The sequence below is a fragment of the Haliotis cracherodii genome, unplaced genomic scaffold (genome assembly GCF_022045235.1).
Source record: "Haliotis cracherodii isolate W230 unplaced genomic scaffold, xgHalCrac1.p SCAF_6, whole genome shotgun sequence".
In the NCBI taxonomy this organism is placed as follows: domain Eukaryota; kingdom Metazoa; phylum Mollusca; class Gastropoda; order Lepetellida; family Haliotidae; genus Haliotis; species Haliotis cracherodii.
Window position 1 is genome coordinate 25,642,355 of NW_027266319.1, and position 17,816 is coordinate 25,660,170.

Below are 17,816 nucleotides of genomic sequence, written 5' to 3' on the forward strand. Positions count from 1 at the left end.
CCAGGTGAGTTTTTCCACCCACGACCCACAGCCAGGTGAGCTAACATCTCATTCTCAAATTAGTGAATGAACACCTCCCTTGGTCGAGTGATTTCCATATTTGGATTTATACTTCTGGAGCTCAGTGATCTTGATTTGATATGGAAATTGTTCTTGCTTACCAAAGTTTCAGTTTTTATTTTATTGTATTAATCCTTTTTATAGTTTAGTATAGAAAGTGAGAGCATGTAAATGTAAGTGTCTATGTCAATGTCATGTATAATCTGAGTTCATAATATCCATGCTTCTAATATCAATCTTACTATTAATATCAACGTGCATTACAATAGCTTGTAACACATTTGATAACTTTTTTCTTCTAAAATTGTCTTCTAAAACCTCTTCTAACTAGGGCCAGGCAGTACCCAGGGTACCTGCTGGTCTTACCTGTAACAGGGACTCGGAAATATCATAATAATTTTTTTTTTAAATTTGGATTCTTATTTTTTTCTTCCTCTTGATTCAGATCACCCAACTGAGCAACAAAGATCTGTCTGGAATCTACAGCATCCGGGAACTTAATCTTTCATCCAATCAGATTGAAAACTTTCCAGACAAAATTGACAGAGCAATGCCAAACTTGGAGAAGCTGATTCTTTACAAGTAAGTAATGCGTTATCAATATCATATTTCTTATCTTCAATTTGATGATTTTCATCAAATTAATGTAATATGTAACAGAATGTTTTGCTAAGCCCATGTCATACCAAACAAGGTGTTAAAAGATGGTACTTGATACTACCCTGCCTGGCGGTTGGCATGAAAAGGATAAAACCAGGACTAGTCAGCCTGGAGTCGGAATACTGTGTCTGAGTGGGGTATCTCAGTGGGCTGGCAATATTAGATCATTGATAGTCTAGACTAGAATAAGAACGAACACATACACATGCACACACACACGCGCACGCACACATACCACGCCGCGTCTCAACACACTGCACCGCTCACACACCACTATATAAGCGTAATAATCTGGAACATGACTGCATTTAACATCATTTCACCTTATCTCACCTTCCACATTAAGTTTACATGAAATACTGTAGAGCTCGAAATCGACTGATGGAAGACTGATCAAGAAGAAAGTGTTTTTGTTGTACGTTGTTACAGTTGTAGGAAGGTGATAATTGTATGTTTTACATCCTAGCAACAAGATTTCCAGTCTGCCCAAGTCCACCATGAACCTACCAGAGCTTCGCCGTCTTGACCTGTCCAGAAACGTGATCACAATCATGCATGACAAGTTCTTATCTGCCTGTCACAAACTGGAAACACTGGAGATGGTCAGCAATGGTCTGGGTGGGTATTGTTCTATCTACTGTATGGTCAGCTACTGTCTAGCTGGGTATTGTTCTAAATGTCCTGTGGACCCGTGAACATCCGGGGTAGAATAGGTCTTCAGGATCCCAGGCTTGTCGTAAGAGGCAACTAACGGGATCAGGTGGTCAGGATCGCTGATTTGGTTGATGCATGTCATCGTATCCCAATGGCTCGATGCTCATGATGTTGTAGCAAGGCGTGGAGTCATCCCACAGATGACATCCTTACCTTGTCAGCTTGCTGACGGGGTTAACCTCTTTGGTCACGTGGACAAGGCGTCTGACCTCGGATCAGAAGGTCTGTGGTTCGAATCCCATCACGGGACTCGGAAATTTTATGGCCGTTACATTGGCGCCCAACGTGGGGCTTAGCACGTTCATATTAAATTTGAGCAAAATAAGCATCAGTACCCTACTATGCGGCCCGGGACGTGCCTTCTGTTGACGGGGGAGTATGTAGCAGGGCGTGGAGTCATCCTACCGATGACATCCTTACCTTGTCAGCTTGCTGACGGGGTTAACCTCTTTGGTCATGTGGACAAGGCCTCCGACCTCTGATCAGAAGGTCTGTGGTTCGAATCCCATCACGGGACTCGGAAATTTTATGGCCGCTACAATGTCAATCCCTGGATTGTCTGGTCGATTATTTACAGACCGCCGTCCCACAGCTGGAATATTGCTGAGTGTGGCGTTAAACAACGAACAAACAAATAAAACATGTCCTGTGTGGTTAGTTACTCTCTAGGTTGGGATTATCCTGTTGTCCTCTTCTGATTGCTTATCTAGAGGATAAGATGACTCTCACCTAGCTTGATTGCCTTTATCCAAAAATGGCACAACTCATTCTGGAAAGAATATTTTATAGTTACAACTCTAAGATGGTTAACAATTTTCACAACACAAAATCCCAGCCCCTCCCTTCCCAAACTCCAGGTAACACATCCAAATAATATCTGTATTTTCAGAACAACTCCCTGGTGAGGACATGGCCAAGAACTTTCCTCGTCTCAGCACTTTGAAGCTCAAGGGAAACCAGCTGAAGGAGAAGGAGCCGTTCTATATACCCAAGTTCATCCTGGAACTGCAGAGGTGGGGACACATCAGGATTTGTGTCTTAGGATTTGCTGTATTGCTTACCGTTGTTTTGGCTGTTAATTGACATCTTTGTGTCCCTTGGTACGACAGAAACCTATGATTATGGGTTGGAATCCCGGTTCGCCCTGATTTTGTTTCTAGGTTTATCCTTGCTCGTTGGTTTCACCGAAGTGGTAAACGTCAGAGACTTGCATCACTTCGGGCTTTCCTCCCACATTCAGCTGACATGCCATGATATAACTGGAATACCGGGTACTGTTAAAAGCGGTGTTAAACCCACTCAGTCACTAATTTTGATTTTTGCAGTATTTGATAACTGAAACATTTTTGCTTTTTCACCCAATAGAAGTTTTATTTTTTTTTATGTATTTTGTTTTCAGTGATTGTGGAATTATGAAATGAAGACATCATGCTTTTATGTGCCATCATTTATAGCTAGTATGGGCCATGTTTGGGCCATAGTAAGAAACTTCTGTCCAGTTACTATTTAAGAAGTACACAATGAGTAGGAGTTGTTTATCGTACAATAAATTACTGCAGGGAGAATAAACCATGAACGGTGCAGCCGTGGCGTGGGGTTAAATTTGGTTTTTCCTGCATTTTCTTACAATCCTTATGTCCATTATCTCAACCTTTTCTCCCAATACCAATTGTCATATCTCTTTTACTTTTGTGTGCGATCGTTCGGCCATTGCATTCATCTGCGCTGTCTAGCAACCTCTATGGGAACAACTCACTGGACACTTCTCCCTCAAAAATATCATCGTCCAATTTACAATGTCATCAAGTTGCCAGCGCATGTTTGAATCTCCAGAAATGACGTCATGATAAAGCAATGTTTTATCGTGAAATAAGCCACACTTCGTTCTCCATTGTTCTTTGCGATTTATCGTGTAGCTATCTGGTATTTCAGAATATGTAGCAGGAGCAATCTGTTGGTATTTGGGCCAGCTAGTTTCCCCCCATGAACACAGATATGCATAGGTAGAGAGTCAGTGGGTAGACACATCTGATGTCACATCTTTCTGTTACAGTCTCAGGTTTGTGGATTTATCCAAGAATGGCCTGCTTGGATTCCCTCCTCCGGTTTTATGGAAGTCACAGATCCTGAAGGAAATCCTAGTGTCTGAGAACAGTATTGCAAGAGTAAGTTCGGAATGACCTACATGTGTACTGGTTATGGCATTCACTCATTTCATTTACACAGTCATCTGAGGTGATGCAATTTACCCAGAGTTGTGTCCCTTAGATATGCCAGAATCCCATGACCCTGGAATTGGGAAACTCAGTCGAATGTAGTGGAATAACAAGTGAAGTTATTTCTTTGGGTTATTCTGACTCGAAGTCTTGACTATAATGCATGGCATCTGAATTTGTTATCTAAAGTGTGACACATATTTTCTTATAGCAGTTATCGTAAATATATGGGCATTAGTGAGGTATCATCTCCCAACACATTGAAGAAGCCTATCTTTCCACCAGATCCCAGCAGTCTCGGCAACTGTGTGATAACCAAAACATATATCGTAGGGGAATTATAATTTATGTTCAATGCGCATTCACTTCTTAATTAGAATTACATTCTCCGGAAACAAGCTGATTAAAACACTTCCCTGTTTGTCTTCTCTCCGCTACTGTCAGCCATGTTTCACCCACTGTGACTACAGTAAATGTTGGAGTAGTTTGGCAAAATGTTTGCTTACATTAACTCTGATAGTGCTTCTTTTTTTCAAATAGATAGGGGGGCGGTCGGGTAGCCTAGTGGTTAAAGCGTTCGCTCGTCACGCCGAAGACCCAGGTTTGATTCCCAACATGGGTTACAATGTGTGAAGCCCATTTCTGGTGTCCCGTGCTGTGATATTGCTGGAATATTGCTAAAAGCGGCGTAAAACCATACTCACTCACTCAAATAGATAGGAAGGCCTGGTGACTGGTTCCTTTGCAAAGCTCTTGTTTATATTGATCTTGATGAAACTTGCTGTTATCCTTTTTCAGTACACGAAAATATGCCTTCATTGAATTGGGTTCATGTGACTTGAAAACTAGAAACACAATAAAGCCACTGAGCGCATCAATCTATCTACACTGCATCTTGATACATCAACTTATATATGACTGTTCCAGCTTCATTTGGATGGCGCTAAAGCCTGGGCCAAAGTTGAAAAGTTCCATATTGCCAGGAATAAACTATCTGAGGTAAGTAGATAGATAGATAGATAGATACATAGATACATAGACAGATACATAGATAGATAGATAGATAGATAGAAGACTAATTTCTTTAATGGCTTTTGAAAGTGGTAACCAATATTTTATAATATGCTTCTTTTTTATGCAAATTAAGATGTACATTCACACATACACTACCGGTAATTGACAATCGGTATGGAATAAGGATTCAGTTTGTTTCCCATTACTGTTTACTTTTTTTGCAAGCTTGAAGTATTGTAATCCTGAAGCACATGTAGCACATGAGGTGTCTCCTTAGCCAAGTGACTTTGTTTGAAAAGTGCCAATGTTCATCCAGCAGTGAATGGGTACCAAGTAGGATGGGAAGGCAGTGTGTTAGTCTTCTTGCAACTCGCAGGCAGCTTGGGTTGTATACTTCCCTGGTATCTCAGAATGAAACTCGAGTACACACTGATCCGTGGACAGGGGATAATGTAGCTCCTTTAGCATGCTTTAGGTTGTGGATTTGGAGCATTATAAACATGTACAATATTAAATACGACGTAGGGTGGTTGTATAGTGGATTTGTTGTAGATGCCGAAGGACATTGGTCATCTGGTGTCACTACAATCACTGGACATGAACCACAATAAGGCTTTGACTTCGCTACCAGATGAACTTGGCAGGTGCTCTCGCATGTGGGAGGTGAGGTCATATTCAATGTAGACACAATGTATGGATAACAACTTCTGTAATCCAGTCTTTGAAAGGCATTTAGAAGTGATACACGTCAGGAAGAGAATGTATGGAAGTCAACTTCTTTATAATGAGGTACAGAACGTTTCGGAGTATATGCTTACTCCTTCATCTCCTGAATAAAGTTCCTCATAATAAAGAAGTTGTTCCTCATAATAAAAAAAGTTGACATCCATAAATTCTCTTGCTTAACTTCTTTAATTACTTTAAAGGTGATGTTTCGGTACAGATCCTTATACCGTTGTCAAGCAAGACCTTTGTCTCTCAGTCTTGCTTGACAATGGTATAAGGATCTATACCCAAACATTGCCTTTACAGTAATTAAAGAAGTTGTTATCCATATATTGTGTCTACTTTGTCATCTGTCTACTTCTAAGTAATGCCTATCAAACAATTCAAGGTCATTTTCATTGACATCCCATTCTTCGCAAGTGTTTACAAAATCATTGAGAGATGCTGCCAGGTCTACTCAAAGTCTGTGACTGTATGAAAAAATATATTTAGCATTTGTTGTTGAAAGATAAGACAGGCAGTAGACATGTGACCTTACGACATGTTGTTACAGATGCCTCTTGATGGCCTTAACCTCAGTGACCTTGATGACAGTCTGGTTAAAGGAAGAGTGAAGGATCTGATAATCTATCTCCACAACAGACTGAAAAAGGTGAGAGGTTCTAAGATGAGGTGCATCAGTTGTCTTACTTTCCAAGTGCGTACCTCTAATATATGGATATAGTTTAAGTGTAGTTTTAAGAACCCTTGGATCAGGGAGATATAGTAGTATCTTAAATCTTGTTACTACATATATTACCCACAGATAAACACATAATGATGATAGTAACCTCAAGTATATTATCATACTGTGTTCAGCATATTTTTATGATACGATTTCAAAATTGAAACGTGAAGGTTAACCCAGAAATAATTACAGAAAAAAACTAAATTGTGAAATCAGTAAATGAGTCATTGAGTATGATTTTGTCCCACGTTTCGCAATATTCCATCAATATCATAGCAGGGGACACCAGAAATTGGCTTCACACATGAAATCAGTAAATGACCTCTCAAGGTCAATGTCTAATGAACAAGGTATATTTATACACAGTTCTAGGTTTGCATTCACAAACGGCTCAATTTAATGGGTCAAATGAGTTTGTTTGTTGTGTACAACACCCAGAGAAATATTCCAGCTATATTGTGGCGGTCTATAGATAGTCGAATCTGGACCAGACAATCCAGTGATTGACATAATCATCTTTCTTTGGGATAAGATGACATGCATCAACCAAGTCGAGCGAGTCTTACCACTTGATCCTGTTAGTCGCCTCTTACAACAAGCATGGGTTGCTGAAGATCAGAATTAATCAATTAATTGTCAGCAGCAATTGATATCAGACCCAAGGATTCAGACGCATTCGCACTTTATGTGGCACTGTACCTCGATGGTGGGAGACAGTCCTCATTCTGTCATCCATGGCTCTAGCTGGCCCAGACTTGATTATTTTAAGATACAGGCTGGCGTGATATCGATGGAATATTGCCAACTGTGGCACAGAACACCATTCACTCACTCATCCAGGATATATACTGGGACCAGTAAATGTATGCTGGAATCATTAGAGAATTGCTGTGACATTATTACCCCTCCCGTGAAACAAGACTGCTTTTACATTTTGTTGGAATTTGACTGCTGCCATCCAAGCTGCTCATGCCAGTGATTTCTTTAAGGCCAACTACACAAAGATTATATCTATATGTGTGTCATCAGAGATGACTCTTCCATGGACTTCTTCCAAATGGCCTTGGGAGTGGGGAGAGGGGATTTTTTGGGCACAGGCCATGATAAGGTCAACAGTCAAGGTCACAAGACAGAAAAACTGTATTATCACAATTTAGAATGCACTAAGTACATGGATGGGGCCAGGGTTTGAAAAGGTTGAGGTCTAGATTAGCAAAAGGTCAAGGTCAGTGTTTAGCTTTTTGTAAAACATAGTAAAAACATTGTCAGTTTCTGAGGTATGGTTACCTCTACAGTGATGGAACTTCATTTTACATTTTCTTTAGATATCCTACCACATCAAACGTCAGTTGCAGAGGAAATTTGCAACAATAGTTTTATCATATTTTCTTATGAATATGGCACAAATATTATTGACATTAGATGTGGTATTCTTTTGGCACGTGCAGTGAGAAGGTCAAAGATCAAGGTTACAAGATAGAAAAACTCACTCAAAAGCTTCTGGTTACACTTTCTAAAAACATATTAATGCATGTATCATTAAACTTGCAATATGCCTTCTCTAGGATGGGCCCCTACTTTGAAAGGGTTCAGTCAAGTTAAGTCAAAGGACAAGGGCAGTGTTCAGATTTTTGTAAAATAAGTTATATCATTGCCAAGTTCTGAGACACAGTTACCTTTCTAGAGGCATGAAACTAGATATTTGCATGTATCGTATGTTGGTGCTATGTCTATCAAAGGTAAAGATTAACTTTGCGGGTATTATGAAACATGTCAGTATCATTTATTGCCAGTTACTATCCGTAGCACTTATATTGTACAATCCTTGGACTTGGGTAATTGTTGGATCTTAAGACGTTGTCTTGAAGAAGGTGAAGGTCTGGAAGTAATGTGTTTGGACTGGAGATTCATGGTGGTACATTAAGCTTTGAGGAGTTTGGGGTGATGGACCTGTTTCTGTTTTCTCACAGTTCATTAAACTATGTTTATAACAAACACACTTATAATAAACTGATGGATATAACAAGCTGTTTTTTTGGTCCTGGCTATTTACTGTATATATGATGTATACATGCTTATAACGAACTACGGGACACGGGTGGCCCAGTGGTCTTAGGTACTGCGATGCGCTGTGCAGAGTTGCGTCCCTTGGGCACGCCAGAATTCTATGACTGTAGATTCGAATTATGTTTCCATAATTCCATGATTAACTGGATTACATACTGACACCTTGCCCTCAAATTCATCCTCAATTAACAATAGTAACACAGTGATTAGGCCATAGCCTTTTTAGTGGATAAAGTCTTTAAATGCGACGACTAGAGTGGGAAAATTCAGTATTGATAAAGATATGATGGCAGACAGCTTTTGTGTCTGTATGGCAATGAAGCCGTATCAGTTATAAATTAAAACATGTATTTACTTGAGTTATGTATTCTATGTCATTTATGAGGGGAACAAACTTGGTACATATACAGTGGTCACTTTTCTTATTCATCAATGACGTGATGTGGTCATGTGACTTGATCCAAGATGTCTGACAGTTGAAATGCTTGTAACGAACTACGGTTGTAAGGAACTGAGGAGACATGAGACACTCATAATGTTTGCTGACAGGCCCAGCGTTATTTCCGCATGAAACTGATGGTGGTTGGATTTGGGAACCGCGGCAAGACCACCCTTCTGCACACGCTCAGGAAGAAGACGAAACATCGGAATGAGACGAGACCAACTGTAGGTGTGGTGGTGGATGATTGGAGGTGAGTGGACAATTGCCATTGTTGTTAACTACGGGAATTTGACCAATGTTTGAATGAATAAATTCTATGAGCTTATGTCCATCACATTTTAAAGGCATAATTATTTTAATTCGATCTGAAGGCGATGCTTTTAGAAGTAGGTAACTTTGACATATCAGTCATTGGTCACCCATCTATCCGTCCATTATTGCTGAACTTAAAAAAACTTCTCTTCAAAACTACTGAACGGACAACTCAAGACAAAGTTTGTAGTGTGTTCAGAAAGGTTGGTTGGTTTGTTGTTTAACGCAGCACTCAGCAATATTCCAGCTATGTAATGGCTATATTTATAGACCGTAAATAATCAAGTCTGGACCACACAATCTAGTGATTAATATCATGAGCATCATTCCCCGCAATTGGGATCGATGACATGCATCAACCAAGTCAGCGAGCCTGACCACCCAATCCCATTAGTCACCTCTTACTACAAGCATAGTCGCCTTTTATGGTTTCCTGAAGACCTATTCTACCCCAGATCTTCACGGGTCTGTTCTGAAAGGACCTTTCGAAATTCTGTTCCAATAAAGCAGTAGTTATTCCAAGTTAAAGGGTAACTCATGTTTGCATTTCAAAACTGGCAGAATAAAATTTACATATTCTTCTTACCAATCATAACTTGAAGTTGAAAAGGATATGTCAGAATCAATGCAAAAAGGATTTACCGTAATTAGAATCTTGTGGAAATTCCCTGAAAACAAGAATCATCATGAAGTCTTTAAAATGCATTTAGAAGTTGGAAGAACATGAATACATGACACTATTTATGGATAACAACTTCTTTTATTCTTTGTCACAACGTTTCAGAGCTACTTCTTGCTCCTTCATCAGAATTCACCATGAGCAAGAAGGAGCTCTAATTACTCATTACAATGTATAAAAGAAGTTGCTATCCGTAAACAGTGTCATGTATTCAAGAATCATTATATACCCGGTGAGAAACGTTACATAAAATGGAAGCGGGTTTTGATACGCTCTTATGACTAGTCACACCAAAACAGTCCCCATATGATGAATGTCCTGTCCCGTAATACTTCATGTTTTCAACACCATGTTGCATAGCCTCAAAGATCACATCGATATGATACTTTGTATAACATGTTCTTCAAACCCCTAGCTAAAAGAAGGTAAGATTTTCTTTTCAAACTTTAAAAACTTCACAGTATAATCTTTCAACAAGTAAACCTACCATATTCCACGTAATAAGCTCCCCGCTCTAATAAGTGCCCACGGCGATATTTGTTAATATATTGGCTAGTGAACAATCCCAATTAGCACTAAAATTATATTCTAATAAGAGCCCCCTAACTCTAATTTTGAGAGCACCCTGGGCGCTTATTACGTCAAATACAGTATATGTTATGCATGGTATGACTTGACTGTTGTGTTTGACAGGTATGAGAGACAGAACTTCCGTCACACCATGAAGTACACCCTGTCCACGTGGGACTTTGCCGGCCAGGAGGAGTTCTACAGTACACACCAGTGCTTCCTGTCTAATAGGGCGCTCTATCTGGTCAGTGGCAGTGGTCATCACTCTTGATATTCATACCCGTACCAAGCTCTCAGTCCTGTGTACAGGTGGCCCAGTTGTCCAAGGTGCTGGAATTCGCTGTCCTATAATAATGGGTTTGAGTCCCCATTTGCCTTCATGATGAATCTTGGTATGTCAGCGCCATACATGTGCTCTTGAGTTTAACAAAGGGGTAAACATCTAAGACCTGCATCACTCCAGGCTTTCCTCCCAAGCTGACATGCCATGATATAACTGAAAACCTGTTCAAAGTGGTGTTAAACCCAACACATGCAAATCAATCATTTGTGAGCATATTTATTCTATTCATGTAATGGTCACAGCACTGTTGCAGTAATTGAGGTGTGATGCCTTTACACTGTTCTGAGGACAGAGTGTATGGTATTACGCCGCTTTTAGCAATATTCCAGCAATATGACGGCAGAGGACACCAGAAATGGGCTTCACACATTGTACCCATGTCGGGAATCGAACCCAGGTCTTCGGCGTGACGAGCGAATGCTTTAGCCACTAGGCTACCCGACCGCCCTCAGAGGACAGAGCCAGGCTACTATGATGGTCCTGATGGTATATGCATCATATACTATTGTCACTTCCTGATGAAACCTGGCCTACAGGTGGCCCAGTTGTTTAAGGTGCAGCAATTCGCTTTGCAGAGTTGCATCCCTTGCACACACCAGAAACCTATGATCGTGGGTTTGAATCCCAGTTACACCCAATAATGTTTATAGGTTTTATACTATGTTGTGGGTTTAACCAAGGTGGTAAACGTCTGAGAGCAGCATCATTTTGGGCTTTCCTCCCACATTAAACTGACATACAGTGATACAACTGGAATACAGTTCAAAATGAGAATGAACCCAACTCATTCACTTGCTGACTCACTCCTAATGAAAGTAAATTTTCACAACTGTTGCAAATGTCTTTTTATCATCATATTTAATTTAATTACACTACAAAATAATTCATTTTTTAAATTGTCATGCAGGTTTTTTTTTGTCTGTTCCTCTGTGTTTCTTACAGTCAATATTCATGAGGCTAATAAGCCTGAATCACACCAAGGTGATTCTGATTAAGGCCCTTTATGGGTATTTGTGTGTAGATGAGTTGACTTATGGGTTTCCACTTATTTAATTGTTTAAATCAAAGTTTACCTTTCTTGCATAATTAGACCCGTGAAGATCCGTGGTAGAATAGGTCTTCAGCTACCCATGCTTGTCGTAAGAGGCGACTAACGGGATCAGGTGGTCAGGCTCGCTGACTTGGTTGATGCATGTCATCAATCCCAACTGCGTGGAGCGATGCACATGATGTCAATCACTGGATTGTCTGATCCAGACACGATTATTTACAGACCGCCGTCATATAGCTGGATTACTGCAGGATATTACAGCGATGGCCCACCTCCCTGAGGAAGGTGGGCTATGTTGAAAGAATGACAAAGACGCAACAGTGGATTTAATGGCCGAGGGTGTGGAGGTTCTAAAGGGCTACCCCAATTTAGAAATGGAATAAATAGTATTTATGTGGCGACTTGAGTCGCCAAACATATTTGTTAATATATAATTAATGGTAAGGCCCAAATGGCGGAAATGTCACAACCCGACCACAGCTGCGGGTCTAAATGGGAGCGAACGCCGCCAGGCCAAATTTAATTGTTAATATATACTTAATGCTACGGCCCAAATGACGGAAACGACGCAACCCGACCACAGCTGCGGGTCTAAATGGGAGCGAACGCCGCCAGGCCAAATTTAATTGTTAATATATACTTAATGCTACGGCCCAAATGACGGAAACGACGCAACCCGACCAACGCTGCGGGTCTAAATGGGAGCGAACGCCGCCAGGCCCAGCTATGTGGCAACTTGCGTTGCCAAATATAATTGTTACTAGATTCCCGAGTGAAAACCCGGGAAAGACTGGGTTCCAACTGGTAAGAAGGTAACCCAGTCTGGGTTCCCGCTGGAAAGCAGGTAACCGGAAACCCTAATTAGTATATATATCAATATAAATTATGATGATATAGGAGGTAGCCCAGAAGAACCACGCCACTTAGCACCAAAGTGCTACCCCACACCCCACGGCCGCGGATGATGATACGCGTGCCCGCCATGATTGCCTCATAAGAAAGATGTCTTACCTTTATATTTACTTACTTGAAAATTTGGACCAAGGCATGATCGATATCCTTTACGAAAGCTCCTATCCCTTTACAACTAAGGTGGATTCCCTCCCACTGGAACCAGGACCGGTCAGTGGCCACTATTCTAGGATGGGGGATAAATGAGAACTTAGGAAGGTCGCGGAGACGATTGGCTAACCGCCTATTGAGCTTAGATCTACTCTTTTCCACCTTACGTGGGTCGCGTGCGGAATGCCAATACCTTCGTTGTAGGATACTGGAAAAACAGACATGGGTGTTTGGTAGGTGTGCCTGGATCCGCATGATTGACGTCTCCATATCTATGAGGAGCTGGCTGGTCTTCGTGGAGCCCAAGTCATTGGTTCCCAAGTGTATTACGACAGCTGAAGGACTGCGCCGCGTTGCCTCCACCTGAGCGTCGATCACCCTGTCCAGGTCATTCCACCGCAGTCCGCCCCTTGCCAACCACAAAATCTTTTTGTGGGGCACCAGCTCCGGGCGCTGTGGGGACAGCTGTTGCCTCGCCCTTGTCATAAAGCTTGAGCCCACCATCCAGACTGGAACAAATGTACTATAGTAGCATTTGGCAGTTATTAGTTATTTGCCTTTAGTTCTTGTTAACTAACATGAATAATTATGTCACAGGAAGACGTATATACGACTGATAGCATTCTGACTTCCACCTGCCGTATTGCTGGATGAGATGTGGTGGTACCCCATTGATAGCTGCCGTTGTTGCTGCCCCGATTCGGAAAGAGTGGGAAGAATAACTTTCAGTACCTATTGAGCTGAGGGCCAAGGCCTTTTTTAGGACCGCTTGGAACTGATACCTGGTTAGCGGTGAATGGTCAAAGTGGATAAATGCTTGGACGGGGCCAGATGGGCGTACCTTTAAGTATGCCTTAAGGGCAGCCACTGGGCAGGGTGATTTACCTGGTGTCGGCTCTATACCCACTGAATTGCCGTACCCAAGTTGGTCGCCTTTGGAGTGTGGAAGGTGGATAGTAGCTTTCTCCGGTTCGCCTGATATACTTACGTTATTGATGGAGCAGCCTGGCTGTGACATCTTAGTTTGAACTAGTTCACTTACTCTAAAGAAGCCAAAGAAGGCTATACAATAGACAGCTCTGAAAAGGCATACCTCGTATGACGAAGAACAAACCTGTGTGAGATTGTTGATGACCACCTTCAACAGATCCAGAGTAATAGGTTTCCTTGTGTCCTGGCGCCCTCTTGACTTGTACATACCTGTTATTAGTTTAGTAACCAGGAAATGATTGGTACAGTCTTCCATACCTTTAAATTTATGGTTGGCGGATATACCAGCGATATATGTTTTTACTGTTTTGGGAGAATGGTTGGTGACTGACAAATGAGCAATAAAGTTTACGACCTGATCTAGGGGGACTGGCCACGTTTCTGGAAGCTGATGCACCGATCTGAACTGCTTCAGCGCGTTGATGCCTGTCCTGTAAGTCGACCAGGTATTTTCAGACAGTGACTGTAGTAGTAGCCTGTCAACTTCTTGCTTCAGATGTGCCATATGTTGTCTGGAACCGGCGTTGGCGCAGGCTCTGCTTCCGGTGCTACTGCCCGGAAACGATTGAACTGAAACCTCGAGAGTGCATCGGCTATAACATTGGAATTAGTTGCAATGTATTTTGACTTAAACAAAATGTTATAGTTAAGACAAAGGAGGATGAGGCGGCGGAAAAGATTCATCACCCGAGGGGCTTTGGTTGATTGCTTGTTGATGATTGCCACCACTACCTGGTTGTCACAGTAGAACAGTATTTTCTTGTTCATCAGCTGTGTTCCCCATAGTTGAATGGCGCAGACGATGGGAAACAGCTCCAGAAAGGTCATGTCAAGTGTTGTCCCATCCTTAACCCAATGGTCAGGCCATCTACCGCAGAACCATCTGCCCTGAAGGTAGGCCCCAAAACCTATGCTCCCTGCTGCATCTGTGTAAAGCTGAAGGTGAGAGTTGTCCACCCACAGCTTGTCCTGAAATACTGATACACCATTAAAGTTCGTGAGAAATGTAAGCCACATTTGAAGATCCTGTTTTACCCATTCTGTGATTCGAATATGATGGAAAGGTTGCTTACCTTGGCAGAGGAGGTCGATGAGTCTTCGACAGAATGCTCTACCCATTGGGATGGCCCTACACACAAAATTGAGCTTACCAATGAGTGACTGTAATTCTTTCTTTGTTGCCTTAGAGTTTGATGTGGCGAGTATGTGCTGAATTTGGGCTGTGATTTCACTGATCTTACCTTCCGGTATTCTCACCTGCATAGCTAGCGTGTCTATTTCGAGGCCCAGAAATGTAAGTTGAGACACTGGACCTACTGTTTTATCCTGGGCGATGGGAATACCAAGATGAGTTAGCATTTCTAATGCAGACTGCAAATAGGATTGGCATTGTGTTGTGCCCTGCTGTCCCCCCGTCAGAAAGTCATCAAGGTAATGCATAATCAGTATTGCTGGGATACGCTGACTTATGCACCATTGGAGAAATGAGCTGAAGGTCTCAAAAATAGCACATGATATCGAGCATCCAAATGGTAAGCATTTATCAAAGTAAAATTTACCTTCGAATTGGATACCCAGCAGTTCGAAATCATCCGGGTGCACTGGTATAATTCTGAATGCTGACTTGATGTCGAACTTTGCAAGCAGTGCTCCCTTTCCCAAGTGTTGCACCATCTGTACAGCTTCGTCGAACTTGGCATAAGAGACTGAACATGCTTGCGGATCTATGTGGTCATTAATTGACCCTCCTTTTGGATAAGACAGATGATGAATTAGACGGAAATCATCGACTTTCTCACCTTGGCATTGTTGTGATTCTGCCTGTTTCTTTGGGATTAGACCTACAGGGGATACTTGCAAGTTAACAAAGGGGATAGTGCTAAACGGTCCTGCCATTCTGTTAAGATCCAGTTCTTTTTTAAGCTTTTGTCTAACTATGTCCCTCCTATCTTTATGGGTTTCGGATTGTAAATTACCTGCTAGCCGACTATGGCGTGTACCTTGGAACTCGAGTTGGAAACCAAATGTAAAACCATCGAGCAAATATTGCGCATCCTCTGCGTTTAACTGAGAATAACGACACAACCATGGTGTTAACTTATCTAGTTTGACGGGAGTAGGAGCCAAAGACCTTACCTCTAGTTCCTCTGGTTGACTGCCTTGGGCCATTAAAGCGTGGGCTTGTGCCATTAAAGCGTGAGCTTGAGCTATTGATTGAGAGGGGGGGTCGTGTGACCCCCTGTCCTCGAAAGCAGGTCGACGCCCCGTGAGCTGTTTCGCCGCACTTACTGCATATGTGGGAGTACGCGCAGCTGTACTTTTTACACCCATGAGGTTTGTTGAATGCGTAGCATAGGTTAAGTACAGGGTCTGAAACACTTGAAGCAGTCAGCTGACCGAAAGTACCACCTACCTGTTGACGCCCCGACTGCGGGATCATGTATTTTAGCCATAGCTCACCGTCAAGTTTGTCCCATTGTCGTAGAGGGTCTCTAGCCATCCTATGTCGGAATTGCTGGTCGTATAGACACCAGGCATCCGGTCCACATCTAAGTGCCGCTGAACGGATTGTTTCCATGTACGATAATAGGCTTTGCACTATCCGTAGGCTGAAATGTTTGGCAAGGTATATGTTCATGTAAATATGGAAAGCGGATGTCCAGCTTCCCAGTGTTATTTTCCTCGTTGGCGCTTTGACAGGTTTTAATAGTACCTTACCTGCAGTATCTGTGACCATAGTTAGCGCTTCGCTGTCCTCGGTGCCCGCGTCGTTGGGTAGAAGTGTCCCGATGTCCACATACTCACCTCGCCATACCTTTTCCCTGGTTTGTTGTTTGACGTGTGCATCGATAAACTCTGAGTTGAAGACGAGGGATTCCCCCGACGGACGATTTTCATTGGCTGACGTGTTCGGTAGTGACACGTCACCGTGAGCCTCGATCTGAAAAGGCGGGTTAACCCCACCTGGACCGCACGCATCGAGAGAAAGCGCAGGAATGTCAGCACTGTCGGTGCTACGTTGTTGGCCCATGTTATTGGCCCCCGATTGCCCCAAGAGCGCCCAGATTTGTTGCAGCTGCTGCGCTACTGATGCGGTTTGATTATTATGCAAAACGTGATCAGTTTGTTTGGGCACGGGCGCAGTGGAAGCCAAAATACCAGATGGTATTGATACACGATTATTTATGGAATATTGTAACTCACCGTCCACTGTAGCGCTTGGCACGATGGTGATCCCGTTCACCTCTCTTGGGGGTGGGGTGACAACTCGTGCCTGTTTGGCCCCCCTGACCAAGCGATGGTTGATGGCGGCTCTTCTTTTCGCGGGCATATCTATCAGATGGATCTATCAGCGGTTTTGATAGGAGTATGACTAAACGTCAGCGAAGCTATAAGATAGGTCTATCGGCGGTTGCGAGAAAGGTATGACTAAACGTCTGCGAATGTAGTATTGAAGGATGAGAGAAAACGTAGAAAGCGGAGAGCGACAATGCGATGTACCACGGATTGACAGCTGTGCGAAAGTGAAGAGGAGAGACGGTTACGTAATGAAAAAAACAGTGATTACGTTACCACGAGATGGTTACGTAACTTCCGAGGACACGCGCGTGCGATGACGTAGCAGGAAGTAAGTAAAATTGTAAACATAAGATGATATACCTGCAATAAAAACATTTAGTCGCTAGTACTAAATGCAAATATTGCTGAGTGCGGCGTTAAACCACAAACAAACAAAGAAACAAAACTTGCATAATTAAGTTACCAGCACCTGTTCTGAAACATCGCATTCGAAGAATAAAGAAACTGAAATCCATGTGATCCCTGTCTTCGTTGATACCACAGCTTGTAAAGGCAGCTGACCGATACTATGTGTGTTGCCAGGTTGTGTATGATGTCAGCAAGGGGCCGGAGGAGATTGACGGGCTCAAACCCTGGCTGTCCAACATCCACTTCCGGGCACCGGGATGTCCAGTCATCGTTGTCGGGACTCACTTTGACAAGTTGGATCCTGGTGAGACCTTCTCAGAGGCCGATTTATCTCCCAAATCAGCAGTAGATATCTAAACTATTCCCAAATTGGAATGACAAATTTCCCCATTCATGTTACTTACTATAAGAAATAAAAAATGTTGTTGTTTTGTTGACATAACAGGACCAATGAGGGGGAGGAGACATTATAATT

General features: G+C 42.4%; 1 protein-coding gene across 1 annotated transcript in view; it reads left to right on the plus strand.

Annotated features, from left to right (window-relative positions):
* LOC139445203 (leucine-rich repeat serine/threonine-protein kinase 2-like) overlaps window positions 1-17,816 on the plus strand; it is a 137,775-nt gene that overhangs the window by 88,962 nt on the left and 30,997 nt on the right. Inside the window, exons 29-38 of the mRNA XM_071226334.1 lie at window positions 506-642; window positions 1,187-1,338; window positions 2,324-2,447; window positions 3,488-3,599; window positions 4,578-4,649; window positions 5,217-5,327; window positions 5,944-6,042; window positions 8,734-8,876; window positions 10,311-10,431; window positions 17,516-17,645. Coding sequence (XP_071082435.1) covers window positions 506-642; window positions 1,187-1,338; window positions 2,324-2,447; window positions 3,488-3,599; window positions 4,578-4,649; window positions 5,217-5,327; window positions 5,944-6,042; window positions 8,734-8,876; window positions 10,311-10,431; window positions 17,516-17,645 — 1,201 coding nt within the window. The remainder of the gene's footprint in view (window positions 1-505; window positions 643-1,186; window positions 1,339-2,323; window positions 2,448-3,487; window positions 3,600-4,577; window positions 4,650-5,216; window positions 5,328-5,943; window positions 6,043-8,733; window positions 8,877-10,310; window positions 10,432-17,515; window positions 17,646-17,816) is intronic.